General features: G+C 42.3%; 1 protein-coding gene across 3 annotated transcripts in view; it reads left to right on the top strand.

The window, feature by feature from the left end:
• Positions 1-19216, top strand: part of akap1b (A kinase (PRKA) anchor protein 1b) — a 130882-nt gene that overhangs the window by 40825 nt on the left and 70841 nt on the right. Inside the window, exon 8 of one of the 3 annotated variants that reach the window (XM_036133291.1) lies at positions 19148-19191. The exons of the other annotated variants lie outside the window; for them this stretch is intronic. Within the exon in view, the coding sequence (XP_035989184.1) occupies positions 19148-19160 (13 nt within the window). The 3' untranslated portion in view covers positions 19161-19191. Of the gene's footprint in view, positions 1-19147; positions 19192-19216 lie in introns of those variants that run through there. 3 annotated transcript variants of the gene reach the window in all.

The raw sequence follows: 19216 nt of genomic DNA, 5'->3' as shown, positions 1-19216 counted from the left end.
AGTTTTAAAGAGTTTATTGAAGAGAGGATGAGTTGTAGAGAGAGAGAGAACCAGAGTCTTGACTGGGCAGGAACAGAAGGTTGTAGATGGCAGGAGCTGGAGGACTGCAGGTGCTGGAGGACTGGAGAGAGAGAGCCAGAGGGCTGCTGGTGCTGAGCTGTAAGTCCAGGGAGACTCTGAGAGCCAAGGAGCATACAGTGCAGGTGTGAGAGCGCTGAGATGCAGGAGGAGCCAGAAGCTCGGCAGCAGAGTGGGTTCTTAGAATGCCGGGGTACAAGGTTAGCTGGCAGCACAGTAGAGAAAGTTGTTGGAGCGCTGGGGTGTGGTTCAGCCGACGGCACAACAGCGAGAGTAGTTGGAGCGCTGGAGTAGCAGCAGGACCAGCAGCAGAGCAGAGAGATTACTTGGAGCGCTGGGGTAGCAGGAGAACCAGCAGCACAGCAGAGAGATTTCTTGGAGCGCTGGGGTAGCAGGAGAACCAGCAGCACAACAGAGAGATTACTTGGAGCGCTGAGGTAGCAGGAGAACCAGCAGCACAGCAGAGAGATTACTTGCAGGCAGGCAGGAAGGCGTCAACAAAGGGAACTCTGTCAGGCAGACGTCGGAAGCTCTGGCTAGCAAGCTTGCGGCGAGAAGAGCAGACTGAGGGAGGTTTAAGTAGAGGTGTTGGCAGGTGTACTGATTCCAGGTTTAATTAGGAACGGCAAGTGGAACTAATGAGGAGGTGGAGTGAGAACTGAGCTGCATGAGAGGTGGAAAGTGCTGAAAATTTCATGGGGAGACAGGCAGGCCAAAACTGCATCATGACAAGGAGGTTGTCAGCATATAAAGGTATTTGGTGCTCCTGATCATCTCTGTAGATACCCATAACATTATCTTCTGCTCTTAACTTGATTGCTAACGGTTCAATTGCTAACGCAAATAGAAGAGGGGACAGAGGGGACACCCTTGTCTCGTCCCGCGGTGGAGCGGGAAGTAACAAGGGTAATGAATTTGTTCGAACATGCGACATAGGTAAAGAGTAGAGTACCTGAATCCAAGACATAAATTTATGGCCAAACCCAAATTTATTTAAAGTGTAAAACAGATAATCCCACTTCACCTGGTTGTAAGCCTTTTCAGCGTCAAGTGATAAGGCGATCTCAGAAGTTGTAATTGACCTATGCAAGTTGAAAAAACAATGCCTACCCTTTTCGAATCCTGTTTGATCAGGAGAAATAATGAGGTAAACATCATTCTAGTCTGAGAGCCAGGGTTTTCAACAGTATTTTTATGTCCGTATTTAACAGCGAAATGGGGTGATATGATGAACACTCAAGCGGATCCTTATTTGGCTTCAATAATAAAGAAATAGTTGCTTGACGGAACGTTGGGGGAAGACATTGCGAATTAAATGATTCAATGACCATATCTCGTAACAGTGGAGAAAAACTATCTTTAAAGGTCTTGAAAAATTAAACTGGATAGCTATCTGGTCCTGGAGACTTTCCATTCTGCATTGAATTAATTGCTAAATTAATTTCTTCTACTGTAATTTGTCGCTCCATTTGGTCCCTAAATATAGAATCTTAAATTGGAATCGCCATCATTTCGAGAGAAAAAAGTGTCAAACAGCTCGGGAATTTTTAAGATTCTGGTTCATAGAGGGTAAAAAAAAAAATTTAAACTCTTATTTCTTGTAGATTTGTAGTGACCAGATTGGGTTCTAATTTCAGGAATTAAATTTGGATTTATGGAGCTGATGCACCACAATTTTAGATGCTTTCTCCCCATGCTCATACCACATTGTTCTAGATTTAAGAATCATACGTTCAGATTGAATGGAAATTAAATTGAACTCAGTTTGCAAAGATAGTCTTTGTTTAAATAAATCCTGAGATGGGGGTTTTGGAATGCTGTTTATTCAATAAAATTTATTTTATATTTTATATAGCGCCAATTCGTGAAACATGTCATCTTGAGGCACTTTCCAAAGTCTAATTCAATCAGATTATACAGATCGGTCAAACGAATTTCCTTTCTAAGAAAACCCAGTAGATTGCATTAAGCCTTGACAAGCAGCATTCACAGGGACAGTCGTCTGCATTGTCCATGGCTTTGCAGCAATCCCTCATACTGAGCAAGCATGAAGCGACAGTGGAAAGGAAAACTCCCCTTTAATGGGAAGGATAAACCTCCAGCAGAACCAGGCTCAGTGTGAACGGTCATCTGCCTCTACCAACTGGGGGTTAGAGAAGACCGAGTAGACACAATATGTTTATCAAGCTGTGACATCAGATCTGTCAGTTCAGTTAAATGTTTTACCTTTTGTTTCTTAGTATGTGAGCAGTATAATATAAGCAATATAATTTTCCCATGTAAGAATGCTTTCAAGCTTTCCCAAACTGTACTAATGGCCATACCAGGTGTATCAGAATCAGAAATACTTTAAAAACCCCAGAGGGAATTTACAGTTCCAGTACAACCGTCCATCACATACATCACAAAAATTTCGGGGGAGCGATTTGACCGAGGCCTTGCTGCCAAGGACCCCGCCTGATGCGTTTTCCATAGGGCACTGCCTTTAACACTGTGGAAAGATAGGAGCCGCTTTTGGGGAGGGAGAGGAAAAAAAGGCAGATTTCACACTTTATCCTTAACCAGGATACAGTTTGAGAAATCAAAAAACCTCCGCATGTGAAAAGCACATATAACGAGACATTTAAGCAGAAGGTTTACATTGGAGACTTGTCGCATGTAAGTTCATGTAGATTATAGCCCCATTTACACTACCCTTGTTAAACAGATTCATGCCGAGCTCGGTCCGAGCTTGGATCAGTTAACCAATCCGAGTTTGGTTCTGACGACCATTTATACATCACGCTATCTCGGTTCCTTGGTTTCCTCGCTTCCTAGTGACGATCTGCGGTGCTACTGCCCTCTAGGACTGAAGGAGGAAATCAAGCAAATAAAAATGGCGGCGCCCGTAACATTCAGGAAGTTATGTTTGGTTATATTTCGTTGTTTGCGGAGAGTCAGGCGAAGAATGCAACTTTTGGTGAATTTACTTGACAGAGTCGGCTTTGGGAAGTGGATACGAGAAACGAATGTCTTATAAGGATTTACAGACGCAGGAAACGAAAGAAGCTGAGGTTCATCACACTGCTAAGCAGAATCATTATTGGAAATCGTGTGTCACGGTAGGGAAGCTAGTATTTTTATGAATGTCTGAAATGTCAGCTGGCTGTAAGATGATGCGGCCTGCACTCTTTGTTATCTGAGAACCGGGCTACTGAAAAACCAGGCCAAGCTCACACATGGAACTGGTCTGCATTTAGTGTGGTCCAGTTGTATCTGGCTCGGTTCAGTTCAGTTTGCATTCCATTTACACTCGATAGTTATATTGGTTACCGAGCTCTGACTGGTCTCGGCACGGTTAAAAAGGGTTAGTGTAAACAGGGTATATGGGCGTCGGTGTGTGTGTGAGTGAATGTTTGTTCTGATCATGGCCATATTTGCTACTGACATCCTCTGAGTTGCTGGTACACCAGAAACCTTTCGAATCCAAATAGAATAAATCCGAGTATCATGAATGCAAAAAAAGTATTGGGTGGATGGGTATAAATATCGCCACACATCTACAGCACTGTAATTTTGTAAAAATGATCGGAAAAGTAAAGAAAACTTCGAGAGTGAAAAGCTTTTTGGCAGAATAACAATCCAACACTGAAACCATACCAACAGTATTCATGTCACCTTCAAGTATCAATAGGTAATTTTTCAATAGTGTGGGTGTCAATTTCAGGAAGGGAGTGGATCAAATTGTTGAAGAATTTTGCATTGTCAAAGTTTTTTTCCATCAATGTTTTTATTATTTTCAACAATTATACATACCGTATAAGCAAATACAAGAACCATACCAAAAAAAAAAAAAAAAACAACGAACACCCTCTCAGATGCAAATCTGCATTTGAATACTTTTACACTTTTTTCAGCAAGAGACACAAACTGGTTACAAAGGCTCTGATATCAACCAGATTTCCAAGCTGGCATTATTTAATTGTCCTTGTCGTCTTCAGATAAGTCCATTCCTTCCACAAGAATCATAAAGGGTCTCCATATATTTTCAAATTAATCACCTTTTGCTTTTAGGAGATATGTTATACGTTCCAGGGGTAAAGTTGTGAACATTTGTCTGACCCAGTGCCTGATAGTTGGTGCTGCTGTTTTCTTCCAGGAAAGTGCAATTAGACGTTTAGATTGTAACAGACATATATCGATCAATAACTGTTCACACTTGGTATATTTAATATTTTTGGGATATAAACCCAGAATGAAAAAACCTAGATCCAGAGGAATTTCTTTTGAAACAAGTTGTTCTATAGTTTGCTTTATTTCTCTCCAAAAAATCCTAATTGCCCTGCATTCCCAGAAGCAATAAAACAGTGTACCTTTTTCGTCAGAGCATTTTGTGCGTGTGTCTGGTATATCAAAATTATACCTGTTTAATTTAACTGGTGTAACATAAACTCGCATTAACTTATACTGTAGCAGCCTTAAGCGTGAAACGATTGTTTGTTTATGAGTCTTAGTGCAGACAGACTGCCACTCCTCCAATGACAAATCTATCCCTAAATCCTTCTTCCATGCTTCTAATTTTAGAACTGAGTTTTCTAATGAATTTGATCTTATTAATTTATAAAATTCTGAAATTGCATCTTTGCTTGAGCTATCTTTGCAGACCATTTCTTATAAATTGGATTTTGGTGGTTTCGTTATATCATTGCCTCGTTTTGTCCTAATATAACTTCTAAGTTGAAGATATTTAAAAAAGTGTTTTCTATTTATGTTAAAGTTTTGCCTGAGTGCTTCAAATGACATCATATAAATTGAACCTGCTGGATACAAATCTTGGACTTTGGCTATTCCATTAAGAGCCCATTGTTTAAATACGGCATCTGATCTACCTGGACTGAAATCACGGTTTCCCCATATTGGAGTGAATTGTGACAATGTAACTGGCTCTTTTGTAAATTTCTTTACATCGTACCAAACTTTAACCATATTTCTAACAATTGGGTTATCAGTTTTTTTCATTAATTTAGCTACTGTATCGAACAGAATAAACAAAGGAAGAGGTGGACTTACAGAATTAGATTCCATTTCTGTCCACTGGGGGACATCTTTAGTACTAAAATAGTATCGAATGGTCCTAAGCTGGGTTGTCCAGTAATACCAGACTATATTCGGGCACATCAGTCCTCCTTCACTGTAGGGTAAAAGTAAGAGAGACAATCTAACCGTGGCTTGTTTATTTTTCCAAAAAAAACTAGTCATTAACTTCTTGATTTTACTAAACCAGTCTGCAGGAGGCGGCAGGGGAATATTCTGAAAGACATATAATATTTTTGGAAGTATGCTCATTATGTAAATGTTGACCCTACCAATCAATGACAAGGGGAGGGGCATCCATCTATTGACATTCTCAGTAATCTCTTTTGTCAAACGTTCATAGTTTGACGATTACATCCAAATTTGAAAACACCTGAATTCCTAAGTAAGTAAATTCACTAACAACTTGAAACTGAGAAAGAACCCGAGGTGGTGTTTCATTTTCTCTCTCCTCCAATAATATCGCAGATGATTTAGATCTGTTAATGACATACCTTGAAATGTGACCATACTCCTCTATTAGTTTTAGCAAAGCTGGGACAGATCTATTTGGATTTGAAATGAACAGGATGACATCATCTGCATATAATGAGAGTCTGTGAACTACTTGCCCAATTGTAATACCTGTTATAGATTGATGAGACCTTACAGCTATGGCCAGAGGTTCCATTGCTAACGTAAATAGCAATGGTGACAGCGGACACCCTTGACGACATCCACGTTTAATAGTAATTGGGGTTGATACATTATTTGTCAATATTTCCGCAGTAGGATTCAAATATAACAATTGCACCCATTTTTTAAATGTATCTCCATAACCAAATCGACTTAAGACATTAAAAAGGTAGGGCCACTCGACCCCGTCGAATGCCTTCTGGGCGTCTAGAGAAAGCAGAGCCTTATCTGATTTGTTGTCTAGGCCATGAATAATGTTAAAAAGCCTTCTCACATTATGGAGGCCTTGGCGTCCAAAAACAAAACCATTTTGATCCCTATGTATCACTGATGGAAGTGAATCTTGCAAACGTTTTGCTAATAATTTGTATTTGCTAATAAGTATTTTAAGGTCGGCATTAAGTAAACTTATTGGTCTCAGGTTTTCACACCTATTTTATTGGGTTTCCCTGGTTTGGGTTACAAAATAATTAATGCTCCCATCATTGATTTAGGAAGCCCACAGTGAGAAAACGCTTCCTGAAACATCTCTAATATAGGCTTTATTAGTTGCAATTTAAATTTCTTGTAGAAATCTATTGGGAACCCATCAGGTCCTGCTTTTTTCCCCAGATTCATGCTGTCAATTGCCCTACTTACTTCCTCTTCATTAATTTCAACCTCCAATTGTTGTCTATAATCTTCATCTATACTTGGAATATCTAACTTGTTAAGAAAGAGATTATGTTCCTTTAAGTCAGAGTTATCTTGAGTCATATAGTCTTTCATAGTATTTTCTTAATTCTTCATTAATTTTGGTCGGCTCTACCACATTTTACTATTGATAATAGATGTTATGTTTTTTTGGGTGTCCGTCTGCTTAATTTGTCATGCTAAAAGTTTTCCAGGCTTTTCTCCTTATTCATAGAACGATTGATTTAACGTTAATAAACTGGAGGCTGCTCTGTCAGCAGATTCTTTATTGTATTGTGCTTTTAACAGCAATAATTAATTCTCAGCTAATGAGTTACCATCTCTAAAAACCTGTTCTTCAAGTGTTTTTATTTTAAACTCTAACTGTTGCCTTTTCTTACGTTGTTCTTTGGATTTTGATGAGGTGTAACCGATTATGTAACCCCTTAAACAGGCCTTGAAAGCATCCCACTTAATACAGGCTGTAGTTTGTGTTGAATTCACATTAAAATATTCATCTATCCTTTCCTCAACATATTTAAGGAACTTTTCATCCTTTAGCCATCTTTGATGTAGGCTCCATCTGGGGGGATCCTTCACCAATTTGTTGTTAGAGTAAAATAAATTACAAGGAGCATGATCTGATAGTTATATACTATCATAGAAACAGTCATTTACGTTTGCTAACAAATCTGCTGAAATTAAAAAGTAGTCTATGCGAGAGTATGTATTAAATGTACTTGAGTGGCAGGAATAGGTTATGTCGGTTGGTTTTAGATATCTCCAGATATCTACCATATTTAACTCTTTCATAAAGTCACAAATGGTTTCTCCACATTTATTATGTGTTTGGTCAGTCCCGGTCGATCTGTCGCGAGTGGGATCCAGAACACAGTTCCAATGCCCCCCAACAATGTATTTACCTGAGAGGGATGAGAGAGTCAGAAAAAGATTTGACAAGAAATTGTAATCATCTATGTTGGGACCATATATATTCACTAAATTCAGGTTATGTTGTAAAAGGGACCCCTGTACAATCAAATATCTGCCAAATTTATCCTTAATAACTTTTGTGACCCGAAAGGGAACAGATTTATGGATTAGTGTCATCACTCTACGGGCTCTTCATGTAAAGGAAGCTGCATATATATTCCCCTGCCATCTCTGCTTATTTTTATATATTCTTCTTCTAACATGTGGGTCTCTTGTAAAAAAAAAAAAAAACTATTTTAGACTTCAAGTCCTTCAGTTTATTCATGATCTGCTTAATTTTCCTAGATTTATGTAAGCCTCTACAATTCCAGGATGTACATTTAATTTCTATTCCTTGTGTCATGTCAACAAAGGAAAATGGCATATTCTACAAATATGTCTAAGAGGGACAACATGTACAACTGAACATACACAACAAACGAATACTAAACTGTGTGAAAAAACAAACCCACTATTCCCATCCAAATGGGCAGACCCCTCTAATACACTCCTTCCGACTGCTGTCAAGTACAGATCTCTATGATCTGTTCCACTGACTCCAAACAACAACAAAAAATTATATATTGTCAGTTATCCCTAAACCCCCCCTAGGGCCAAAACCAAAATTTTCGGAGCGGGCGGGCGTAACGCGACCCTCCATTTCCGTACAGCCCCGTACGGCCCCAATGTCTAGGTATGCGCGGCCGTGCGGCGGCCCCCAAAGAAAGCCCTTCTCTGCTCGCAGCGCGGGCTCCATCCACAGTGTGGCACCCGGGGGTAGGGTCGCGAACCGTACGGCCTGTACGCCTCGCGGCCCGTACGCCGGCGGGGGAGGGCCGTACAGCCCGCGGCGGGTGGGAGGGGTAAAAACGGGAAAGGTTCACGCATTGGCCGAGCCTGCGCATCCGTCAAATGGGCTTGATTTTGGGAGGGGCCAGGCGGCCGAAATGTGGACCGGCCGTACAGGACCCATAGATTCCCTTTGCCGCTGCCGTCGGGCCTTCGGCGCCACCAACCTATCGGAGAGGGGATGGCGCCAGCGCAGCAGGGGGCGGGAAGGGAAAAACGGGAAAGGTTCGCCCATTGGCCGAACCCGCGCGTCCGTCGAAGTGGCGCGTTTTTGGGAGGGCCAAGCGGCCGAAACGTGGACCGGCCGTACAGGACCCAGGCGGCCGAAACGTGGACCGGCCGTACAGGACCCATAGATTCCCTTTGCCGCTGGCGTCGGGTCTTCGGCGCCACCAACCTGTCGGAAAGGGGATGGCGCCAGCGCGGCAGGGGGCGGGAAGGGAAAAACGGAAAACGTTCGCCCATTTGCCGAACACGCGAGTCCGTGTTCGGCCAATGGGCGGCCGAAACATGGACCGGCCGTACAGGGCCAATACGTTTCATTGCCTCTGGCGTCCGGCATTTGTCTATACTCAGTCAAGCACTCCAGAGTGCTTGACTTCTGACCCAGTCTGCCTACCATAGGCACAATTAGAGCTACTCCTGTTGAATTCATATCCACCCCATACTGGAGACAGAACTAAAAAAAAAATGCCACTTATTTTAATATAATGTTAAAATTATTATTTAACCCGTTTGCAAATATACCTTCCAGACCCATAATGTGAAATAATAAAAAAAAAAAAATTATCTCCCACTTCCAGGCTGGGGGTGTCTCAGTCAGAGACCTCTCCCCAGGAAGAGTGCCTCTCGCTGGGCTAGAGTGCTTGACTGGACCCCCCCTTCTCGAAGTCTGCCTTACCATACGCACAATTAGAGCTACTCCTTTAGAATTCGTATCCACCCCATACTAGAGACAGTACTCAAAAAAAAGCCACTTATTTCAATATAATGTTAAAATTATTATTTAACCCGTTTGCAAATATAGCTTTCAGACCCCTAATGTGAAATAAAAAAAAATTAAAAATTATCTCCCACTTCCAGGCTGGGGGTGTCTCAGTCAGAGACCTTTCCCCAGGAAGAGTGCCTCTCGCTGGGTAAGAGTGCTGGAACGATGACCCCCCCCCCCCTGCTGGAGCTCTGACATGCATTAGGCAACATCTCTAAATGTTTGGTAGGACAGGTTACAGTTTGTAACAGTGGTAGCCACATGCTGAACTTAATAAAACAATGTTATATTTATTAAAAATAACCTACCGCTTTCGTTTGGTACCAAGTTTGTGAGGCTACAATGCTGCTTTGCTAAACAGTGGCACAAAACACTGCTTTGTAGGCGGCTCCATCGAGGCCTCCTAAGCAAGGTGAAAAAACCAGCTGCTGGCAGACAAAAGAAAGAGCTAGATGGGCTCAAGTGGGCTTGTTTCGATCGTCTCAATTTACTCTTTCGTTTGGTACCAAGTTTGTGAGGCTACGATGCTCCTTTGATAAACAGTGGCACAAAACACTGGTTTCTAGGCAGCTCCAATTAAGGCCTCATTAAAGTGAAAAAAAAAACAGCTGCTGGGAGACAAAGGAAAAAGCTACATGGGCTCAAGTGGGCCTTTTTCGATCGTCTCCATTGACTCTTTCGTTTGGTACCAAGTTTGTGAGGCTATGATGCTCCTTTGCTAAACAGTGGCACAAAACACTGCTTTCTAGGAGGCCTCAATGGGGCCTCCTAAGCAAGGTGAAAAAGCCAGCTGCTGGGAGACAAAGGAAAGAGCTACATGGGCTTGAGTGGGCTTGTTTCGATCGTCTCCATTTACTCTTTCGTTTGGTACCAAGTTTGTGAGGCTACGCCGCTCCTTTGCTAAACAGTGGCACAAAACACTGCTTTCTAGGCGACTCCAATTAAGGCCTCATTAAGGTGAAAAAGCCAGCTGCTGGGAGACAAAGGATAGAGCTAGATGGGCTCGAGTGGGCTTGTTTCGATCGTCTCCATTGACTCTTTTGTTTGGTACCAAGTTTGTTACACTTCGTTGCTCCTATGCTGAACAGTGGCACAAAACACACTGCTTCTTAGAAGCAGTGCGTTTTGTGCATCTCTTTTTCATACTTCAAACGGTTTCCATTCTTAGACGCAAGCACCCAGAGGCACAAAAATTACAGACGGCGGTTGAGGGGTGAGCTAGAACTCATATCTAAATTTTGGTATCACTGCGCATAAATAAACCTTTCTGCCTCAGCTTTTGAGACTCAAATACTGTCTTGAGCCCTTAGGAAGTTGGCAGATTTTTTTCGGGGCAATCAGCTTTTGTTGTTTTTTTCCACAGGAGGCTGACATATTTTGTAGGTGACCTTATAAGGAGCAGAATCTGTGATTTTGAACTCCCTGGGTGGTTCCACGTGGACACAGTAGGGGTCAAAAGGTGAAAATGTGAAACCTTTGATGGCACACAGCTCACACACAGTTTGTCTGTTCCAGCTCCAACTCGGCATACAGGAGCCCCTTTCAGGCATTTACCAACAGGGAAGAGCTCATACCTGTATCCCCTTCCTATAGCTACTTCCTTTTAGCAATGAGATAAGATGTGGTTAGTGGCATGTTGTAGAGCACTTCCAGGAAATGAGCATTTATAAGTTTGGTCCAAATCCATGAGCTGCAAAGGCCTCAATTATCAAAAATCAAATATTGCTTGGCTGGTGGCATAGCTCCAGAAACAAAACGGGCCCAGATTTCCACTCTTGGCCATATGCTGCAGTACCATTTCCCACCACCATTGGTGCTATTGATATTTGGACAGGCCTGTACACCATCCCTCCTTCTGTACACCTTGGCCCCTAAAAAATGCGCATAATTAAATAAGCCACGGTCTCGGCCAATAGCAAAAGCTTCCCCACTTTTCCCTTCCCGCCAATAGTTGGTTCGTGCAGTGCTCTTTCCGACACGTTGGTGGCGCTATGCTGGGTGGGCTAATAAGCCATTGTAACGCATTGGAACCAGTTCCGTACAGCATCCCTCCTTCCGTACACCTTGGCCCCTAAAAAACGCGCATAATTAAATAAGCCACGGTCTCGGCCAATAGCAGAAGCTTCCACACTTTTCCCTTCCCGCCCGTAGTTGGTTCGTGCAGTGCTCTTTCCGACACGTTGGTGGCGCTATGCTGGGTGGGCTAATAAGCCATTGTAAAGCATTGGAACCAGTTTCGTGCAGCATCCCTTCTTCCGTACACCTTAGCCCCTAAAAAACGCGCATAAAAAAATAAGCCACGGTCTCGGCCAATAGCAGAAGCTTCCCTACTTTTCCCTTCGCACTCGTAGTTGGTTCGTGCAGTGCTCTTTCCGACACGTTGATGGCGCTATGCTGGGTGGGCTAATAAGCCATTGTAAAGCATGGAACCAGTTCCGTACAGCCTCCCTCCTTCTGTACACCTTGGCCCCTAAAAAACGCGCATAATTAAAAAAGCCACGGTCTCGGCCAATAGCAAAAGCTTCCCCACTTTTCCCCTCCCATCCGTAGTTGTGTTCGTGCAGTGCACTTTCCGACACGTTGGTGGCGCTATCCTGGGTGGTCTAAGCCATTGTAACGTACAGCTATCCTTCCTTTCGTACGCGCCCCCCCTCCGATCCCCCCCAATTCGCTAAATCTAGAAGAGAGCGCCATCACATGGTGTACGGAAGGCAGCACGCCCGTACGAAACATCGACTCGGACCAAGCGGGCGAAATGTAGGAGCTTGTATTGCGTGCGTACGTACACTACTGCGTAACGAACACACGCATAGTGATTGTATGTGTAAATCCGTACGTACGGTATTCAAAAGCATTGCGGCTGTACGGCCGAAGGCAACGTTTCGTACGATTTTCCCTTGACATATATTTAAATGCTCCAGTATAAGCAACATGACCTCTAATCCTTACACAATGAAAGTGAGGATATAATATTCACTGCAGTAACTAAGTTAAAGAACAAGGACCAATGTAACACATCGTTATCACACCCTATGAACTCAAAATGGGCTTCACTCTTACTGTAAAGGTATTATTGAAGGAGAAAAAAAGGAGGAACGTCCACACAGTTGTACTCGTCCAGTCCATTCTTATAACAGCCACTTTGTCCCTTACTCCTGCACCTCCTGGATCTGATTGATAAAAGTCTGAACTTCCGCTGATGTGTCAAACTTGTGCGTTTCCTCTCGGTATGTGAGCACCAGTTTAGCCGGGGGAATGATGCCGTGTCTCAGCCCCAGTTCGCACAGCCTTTTTCGCACTCCATCATACTGCTTGCGCTGTTTGTGCACCTCCGTGGCGACGTCATTGTAAAATCTCACCCGCTGATTCTTGTAGAGGATATCCAGCTTTACTTTAGCGGCTTTGAGTACCATTTCTTTTTGCTTATAATTAAGAAACTTCATAATTACAGTTCTTGGGGGTGATTCTGCATTCCTTTTCAGTCCAACGCGGTGTGCTCCCTCGAAAATCAACGGGCTTCTTAAAGTGGGTAAATCCAATACCTCTGGTATCCAGCTTTCCAAGAATCCACAGGTGTCCGAGCCTTCGGCGCCTTCAGGGAGATTCACTAACCTAAGGTTATTGAGCCGAGATCGCATCTCCAAATCGACCACCTTCTCCTCCAAAAACGTATTTCTTTTCTCCAAATTGCTGACTGTAGCCCTCAGCCCGGTTTGCTCGTCCTCCGTCGATAAGCGCTCCTCTGCGTTTGTCAAACGTTTAGCACATTCACCCACATCCTTTCGTACAGTATCAATGGCAGTCATGACGCCATCAAATCTTACTCCGAACTCTGTCCTTAAGTTGTTTGTTGCCCCTAGTATCTCCGCCTTGGCGCCAGGTGGGCTGTTCGTTTCATCCCCGCTGCGTTGCGCTAGCTCCGCGCTAGCTCCGCGCTAGCCTCTTTGCTAGTGCTCCGCTCAACGCTAACGTCTGTGCTAGCTTCCTTAGCACTCAGCTCCACGTTTTGCGGTCCAAAATCAGTTCATTTAGATTGCGTGGTTGCTTTTGCCTTATCCTTGCTGGTTTTTCCAGGGCCAGGCATTGTTATGCCCGAATAAAGTTCAAATATAACTGTTAGGAGCGTTTTGAAGTCTAATCAAGGGATTTTTCAGGATTGTTGTAGAGAGCAGTGTCGAACGTGACCTTCTAGCTCGCGGCCATAACCGGAAGTCCCATTGTCAAAGTTAGGGGCGTATATGTTTGCTAAAATAATAGAAGTATTAAAAAGTGACCCAGTCACAATTACATAACGGCCATTTGAGTCAGCTAATTTAGCCAATACAATAAGTGGAGTATTTTTATTGATCAGAATTGCTGCACCTCGTTCTTTACCATTGTAATCAAAACTGGAATGAAAAAGTTGCCCAACCCAACTTATTTTAAGCCTTAAATTATCTATATCTTTAAGATGCATTTCTTGTAGAAATGGTATATGTACCTTAAGGTGAAAGCAATGGAAAAAGTACCTTATTTCATTTCACTGGATGATTCAATCCCTTTACATTCCAGGTAGCAAAGTTAACATGGCAACCATTACTACAGATGCAGAGGTGTTATCAGTGGATATCACCATCTACATGCATGAGAAATGAGAAAGAATTGTTCAAATCACGTTGATTACTCTTGTCTTTGGTGTACTCCTTAAAGTTATAGTTAGCCACAATCTATGCAAATAATTAACAACAAAAAGAGAACAAAAACACACAAATCAACAAAAAAGACATGCACCCACCCAACCCTTCATATCCAATGTTGTCCCCAGCTGACAATCACAAAATCCCCAAAGTCGGGGATTAAGTCAATATTTAAAGGGTTTAGAGCAGGGGTGGGCAATTATTGTTTCCAAGGGGCCACATGAGAGACAGAAAATGTTCTGGAGGGCCGAACCAAAAGACTGAATTCAATCCTGCATAATATTAATTGTATTTCTTTATAAAAAGCAGTAAATATCATTGTTTTGACAAGCTAGTAATTGTATATGTTAAAATTAAGCAATGAAAAGCGAAGTTGTACCATTTGTGACTCATATTAGTGAACATTTTCAGTCACATTCATTCTAAAACGCATTCAAGAAGTTTCAAATAATGTTGGAAAGTGGTTCTTAACAGACTAAAGACACCACAATATTGTCTTTGTACTCCAAACAAGATACATCCAATTGAACTGATTTTGAGAAAAAGGCTTCCAAAGAAGCTTTTGCTTACATGTCTTTGTAGCAATCACCTATTTGGTATTTTCTAAATTCTTTTTTTTTTTTTTTTTTTTTTTTTTGCACAGTGAGAGAAATCTAATCACTCCTGGGCTTTAACGAGTGCATCAAAGTCGGGTTGAATGTCTGAGGTGGAGATGCGAAGCACAGCTGACAGATGCTCATCAGTGAGCGAGGATCTGTACCTGGATTTTGTAATCTTAATCACTGAAAATGTTTGTTCACAAATGTAAGTAGAGCCAAAGAGAACCAACATCTTCTGAGCAAGTCTGCTAATGTTTGGAAAGTTCCCCTCCTTGAGAGAAGAGTAAAAATCAAGCAGAGATCCAGACTTGGTGTGCTGCTAGTATTGCATCAGACTGCAGGTCAATTAGTTCCAGCTGAACATCACTGGGTACATTTCCACACTGCAGGTAAAGGGAGAAGAAACCATGTGCATTTCATCCTCAATTGTTCTGAGATCCTCAAATCGCCTTAAAAACTGACTATGCAATGCTGCAATCCTAACATAGATGAGTACCTGCGAAGGCAATCAGCTGATGATGTAAATTCTTTCAGGGTTTGCATTTGAGTGAGAATGTTGCTCTCCAGTTGGCTTGAAAGAAACTGCATCTTTGTCATGAAAGCTTTCACCAGGCTGTGCATTTCATGAACAAAAAGGCCCTTGCATCAACAGCAAATGTAAAATCTGACATCCTGTCCTTATCTGAGAGCTCTGGGATGTCTTTACCTTTCTTCTCACAAAACTCTCCAATGTCTGCTTTCAGATCCCACACTCTTTTTAACACTTTGCCCAGGCTGAGCCACCTGACAGCTGTGTGGTAGCCGATGTCACAATGTTCAGTCTCATGCTCCTCCAAAGTGAGACAAACTGTCTGTGATTTAATGCCCGTGCCCTGATAAAGTTTACAATTTAATAACATCAATAACATAATTAATTTTCAGCACTGATTTGCACAACACATGTTGGTGTATGATACAGTGCAAAAATACCAATTTCTGATGTGCATCGATTTCTGTCACTTTATTTTGCATATGTTTCAAAAGTCCAACATTTTTCCCCGTAAGATTTGGACATACATCAGTCGTGACACCAGCCAGTCTGTCATTTCAGTCCCAGTGCGTCCATGCACGCATGTACCTCTGTGAACAGATTGCTCCCGGTGGTCGTTCCTTTCATCGACCGCATTGCTGCCTGCTCCTCCATAATCTTGAAGTCCGACGTTATCCCATGGACAAATATGAGTAACTGCGCTGTGTCTCGAACATCACAGCTCTCGTCCAAAGCCAAGGAGAAAAAGTCAAAAATTGTCACTTTGCGTTGCAGCTAAAGCTCCAGATTCCCCACAATGTGCTCGATCCTTCTTGTCACAGTTGGCCTCGACAATGGGGCTCGCTCAAATGCTTCTTTTTTTCAGGGCATATTAGTGCTGCAGAGTCCACCAAGCACTCTTTGACAATCTCCCCCTCTGAGAACGGCATACTGTTTTAGCGATTTTGTGGGATATTACAAAGCTGGTCTTGGTTGCTGCATCCCTGGACGTGTGAAGGTGGGTAAAAAAGCCTTGCTGCTTTTGCAGTTTGGCAAACAAAGCTTCCGATGTCCGTGCCTTTTCAGCTTCATTCAAGTTTCTCTATTTCTCCGCGTGTTTCGTCTCGTAATGCCGATTCATATTGTAGTCCTTAAACACAGCGATCTGCTCCCCGCAAACAAAACACACAGCTTTACCTCTGACTTCCGTAAATAAATACTTAGTTGTCCAATATTTGTTGAAAACTCTGCATTCGACATCTAGCGTTCTTTTTTTAGCACGAACAGACATTTTTCAGGGCTAAAGTAGTGTGGTGACCGGCTTGTGAAAAAAGGATCCAATCATGCGCACGCCATGATGCATCATTACGTACATGAATAAAAAACAAATTCAAAATAAAAGCATAGCAGCTTCAGTCCATTCATGAGGTGAAATTGCAAAATATGTTCATTTTGAAACTTCTAATTAACTTTAAACATGCCATATGTGGCACAGGGCGTACAATGCCCAGGTCTGCAAATGGTGTGGTTTGACTTTTACCTCGCGGGCCGCACATGATCTTCATGCGGGCCGCATGCGGCTGTACAATGCCCAGGTCTGGTTTAGAGGAACAACACCACTTCTACAATATTCATGATAGACATTGATTGATAACATGAAAATGCAAATAGTTTTGGACAAAACTTTTAATTTAACGTGATTAATCTGCTGGGACAAGATGTAGTGCGCAAACATAAAATAAGGAGTTAAGGATCACTGGGTGATGAAATTCCACGACCACTACAGCCTAACTTCAGAAGGACTGTAGAAAACACAAATAATCATAATAAGGGATAAATGAAAATGTAAGAAAATCGCTAAGTATTGTCTGGTTAATTTTTTCTTCCTTCTGCAGGGTTTAAACTAAACACGAGTTGAGAACTGGATACTGAAGATAAAGTTAGTGTAATTGTGTGTATTATCAATGAAATGAAATTTAAATGTATGAATATATTATCTAAAGCTGTTAAATGAACAGGGGGAGACATTTTTAAAGAGAAACAATGGGTTACTGTTCACAGGATGAAATTCGATTTTAAACGTTTGTTTCAAACACATTCAAACGGGAGTGTTATAGAATATAACAAGGGTTCAGTAAATAAAAAGCCAACAGAGATTATGTAAATATGCAATTAGGGTTGGAGCAGTACACTTCAGGCATAAGAAGTATCATCTGCTTTCAATTAGAAGTCCTTTCGGTTTGATGCACAGTCAAGCTGAAAGTGATTCATAAAACTACTTCCTGTCTCCTCCCTAGGCCACACCCAGTTCCTGAATATCAACCAATGATAGCTTGGTGGGGCTCTTAGGCACGCAAACACTTTATTTTTTTTCAGCTGAGCTTTACAAAATAAGACAAATATTTAGGAGTGCATCTGGTTAAAATAAAATAAATTCTGGACATCTACATAGTAGTACCTCTTTAACAAACTTAGAGGTTACCCCAGGACCCCCTACAATGCTCATATGGCAAAGCCGCGCTCTCTGTAATAAACCACACAGGGTTAGTGTAGTCCCTCTCAGAAATTCCTAGCTAAAAGCCCGGGTACCGCTGTTGTGGAAGACATCCTGTCTGGTTCCGGTACCAAAGAAAACTCACCCATCAGTCATCAATGACAACTACAGACCCATTACCTTGACATCCCACATCATGAAGGTCCTGCAGAGATCCTGTTGGCTCACCTATGTAAGCAAACAAGCACATATCAGGACCCCTGCAGTTTGCTTATTGCCGTGTAGTTGGAGTTGAAGACGCCATCATACACCTGCTTCAACAGACACACTTTCATCTGGACAAAGCAGGCAGCACTGTGATGATCATGTTCTTAGATTTTTCCAGTGCATTTATCACAATTCAGCTTGATCTGCTTTGTCTGATACTCCAGAAGACTCAAGTGGAAGCCTCGGTCAATGACTACCTTACAAACATGCCACAGTTTGTAGGACTGTGTGTCTAACCAGGTGGTTAGCAACACAGGAGCACCACAGGGACTGTACTCTCACCATTCCTTTTTGCTCTGTACACTTCAGACTTCCAGCACAAGGAAAGGCAAATTTATTTGTATAGCACATTTCAGTACAGAGACAATGCAAAGTGCTTTACATGATTAACATATAGGGGAAAAAAGAATAAAAGCAAGTAGGAATAAAATGTAGAAACAAAAAAGAACATGGGAAAATAGAAACTAAAAGCAAACATTAAAAACAGTTGGACTACAAAGTTGAACTAATGATGTTTCAGTAAAACAGTTTTTAAAGGTATACTATGCAACCGGGGTTGATTTTACAGCGAGGCTCCCCCCAGAGGGTGAAAGTAAAAGTGCACTGTCGTAAAGATTCTCAGCTGTTCTGGTTTCTCCGTCAAGCCAGGCGCGGTTGTTATGAGCTTAGCAGACAGGCGAACGCAACGAAAAGTCGAAAAAACGGCAGTACAAACAATGACTAACACAGTGAAAGTATGAACATGCACAGAGAGAGAGAGAAACCATTCCAATGTTACTTACAATCGCATCAGCAGAAACGCGAGGTCCGCGTCAGCCTTGTAGCCTTCTTTTTCTTTTAGCTCTCGCCATTCGGAAAAAGCTTGCCCAATGTTCACCCGTGTACGACTCCTCTCTCTGTCCAGAGCCCTTTTGCTCTTTCTTGCCTGCTCCGACATGGGCTCTCGCTGTTTTCTCGCTGGTTCCGCCATGATAACTGCACAAATATTGCCACTGCGCTAGCAACGAGCATGCCTTTCACTGGCGGCGTGAAGCAGTTCTCGCCGTAAAGAAAACCTCTGTTTGACCTGAAATGACTCATTTAATCATCCAAAACTGTATGGAACACATTAACTGAAAAATGTTGCATAGTATGCCTTTAACTAGAACAGTCCAAGGCAATCCTAAACAAATGTTTTTAATCTTGATTTAAAGGAACTCTGGCTTTCCGCACTTTTACAGTTTTCTGGAAGTTTGTGCCAGATAAGTGGAGCATAGGAACTAAATGCTGCTTCTCCGTGTTTGGTTCTGGTTCTAGGTATGCGGAGTAGGCTGGAGCCAGAAAACCTGAGTGGTCTGGAGGGTTGATACACTGATAACAAGTATG

This window comes from Fundulus heteroclitus, unplaced genomic scaffold (assembly GCF_011125445.2).
Source record: "Fundulus heteroclitus isolate FHET01 unplaced genomic scaffold, MU-UCD_Fhet_4.1 scaffold_60, whole genome shotgun sequence".
Taxonomy (NCBI): domain Eukaryota; kingdom Metazoa; phylum Chordata; class Actinopteri; order Cyprinodontiformes; family Fundulidae; genus Fundulus; species Fundulus heteroclitus.
The sequence above is the reverse complement of the archived record's forward strand: the minus strand, read 5'-3'. Positions and strand labels throughout refer to the sequence as shown.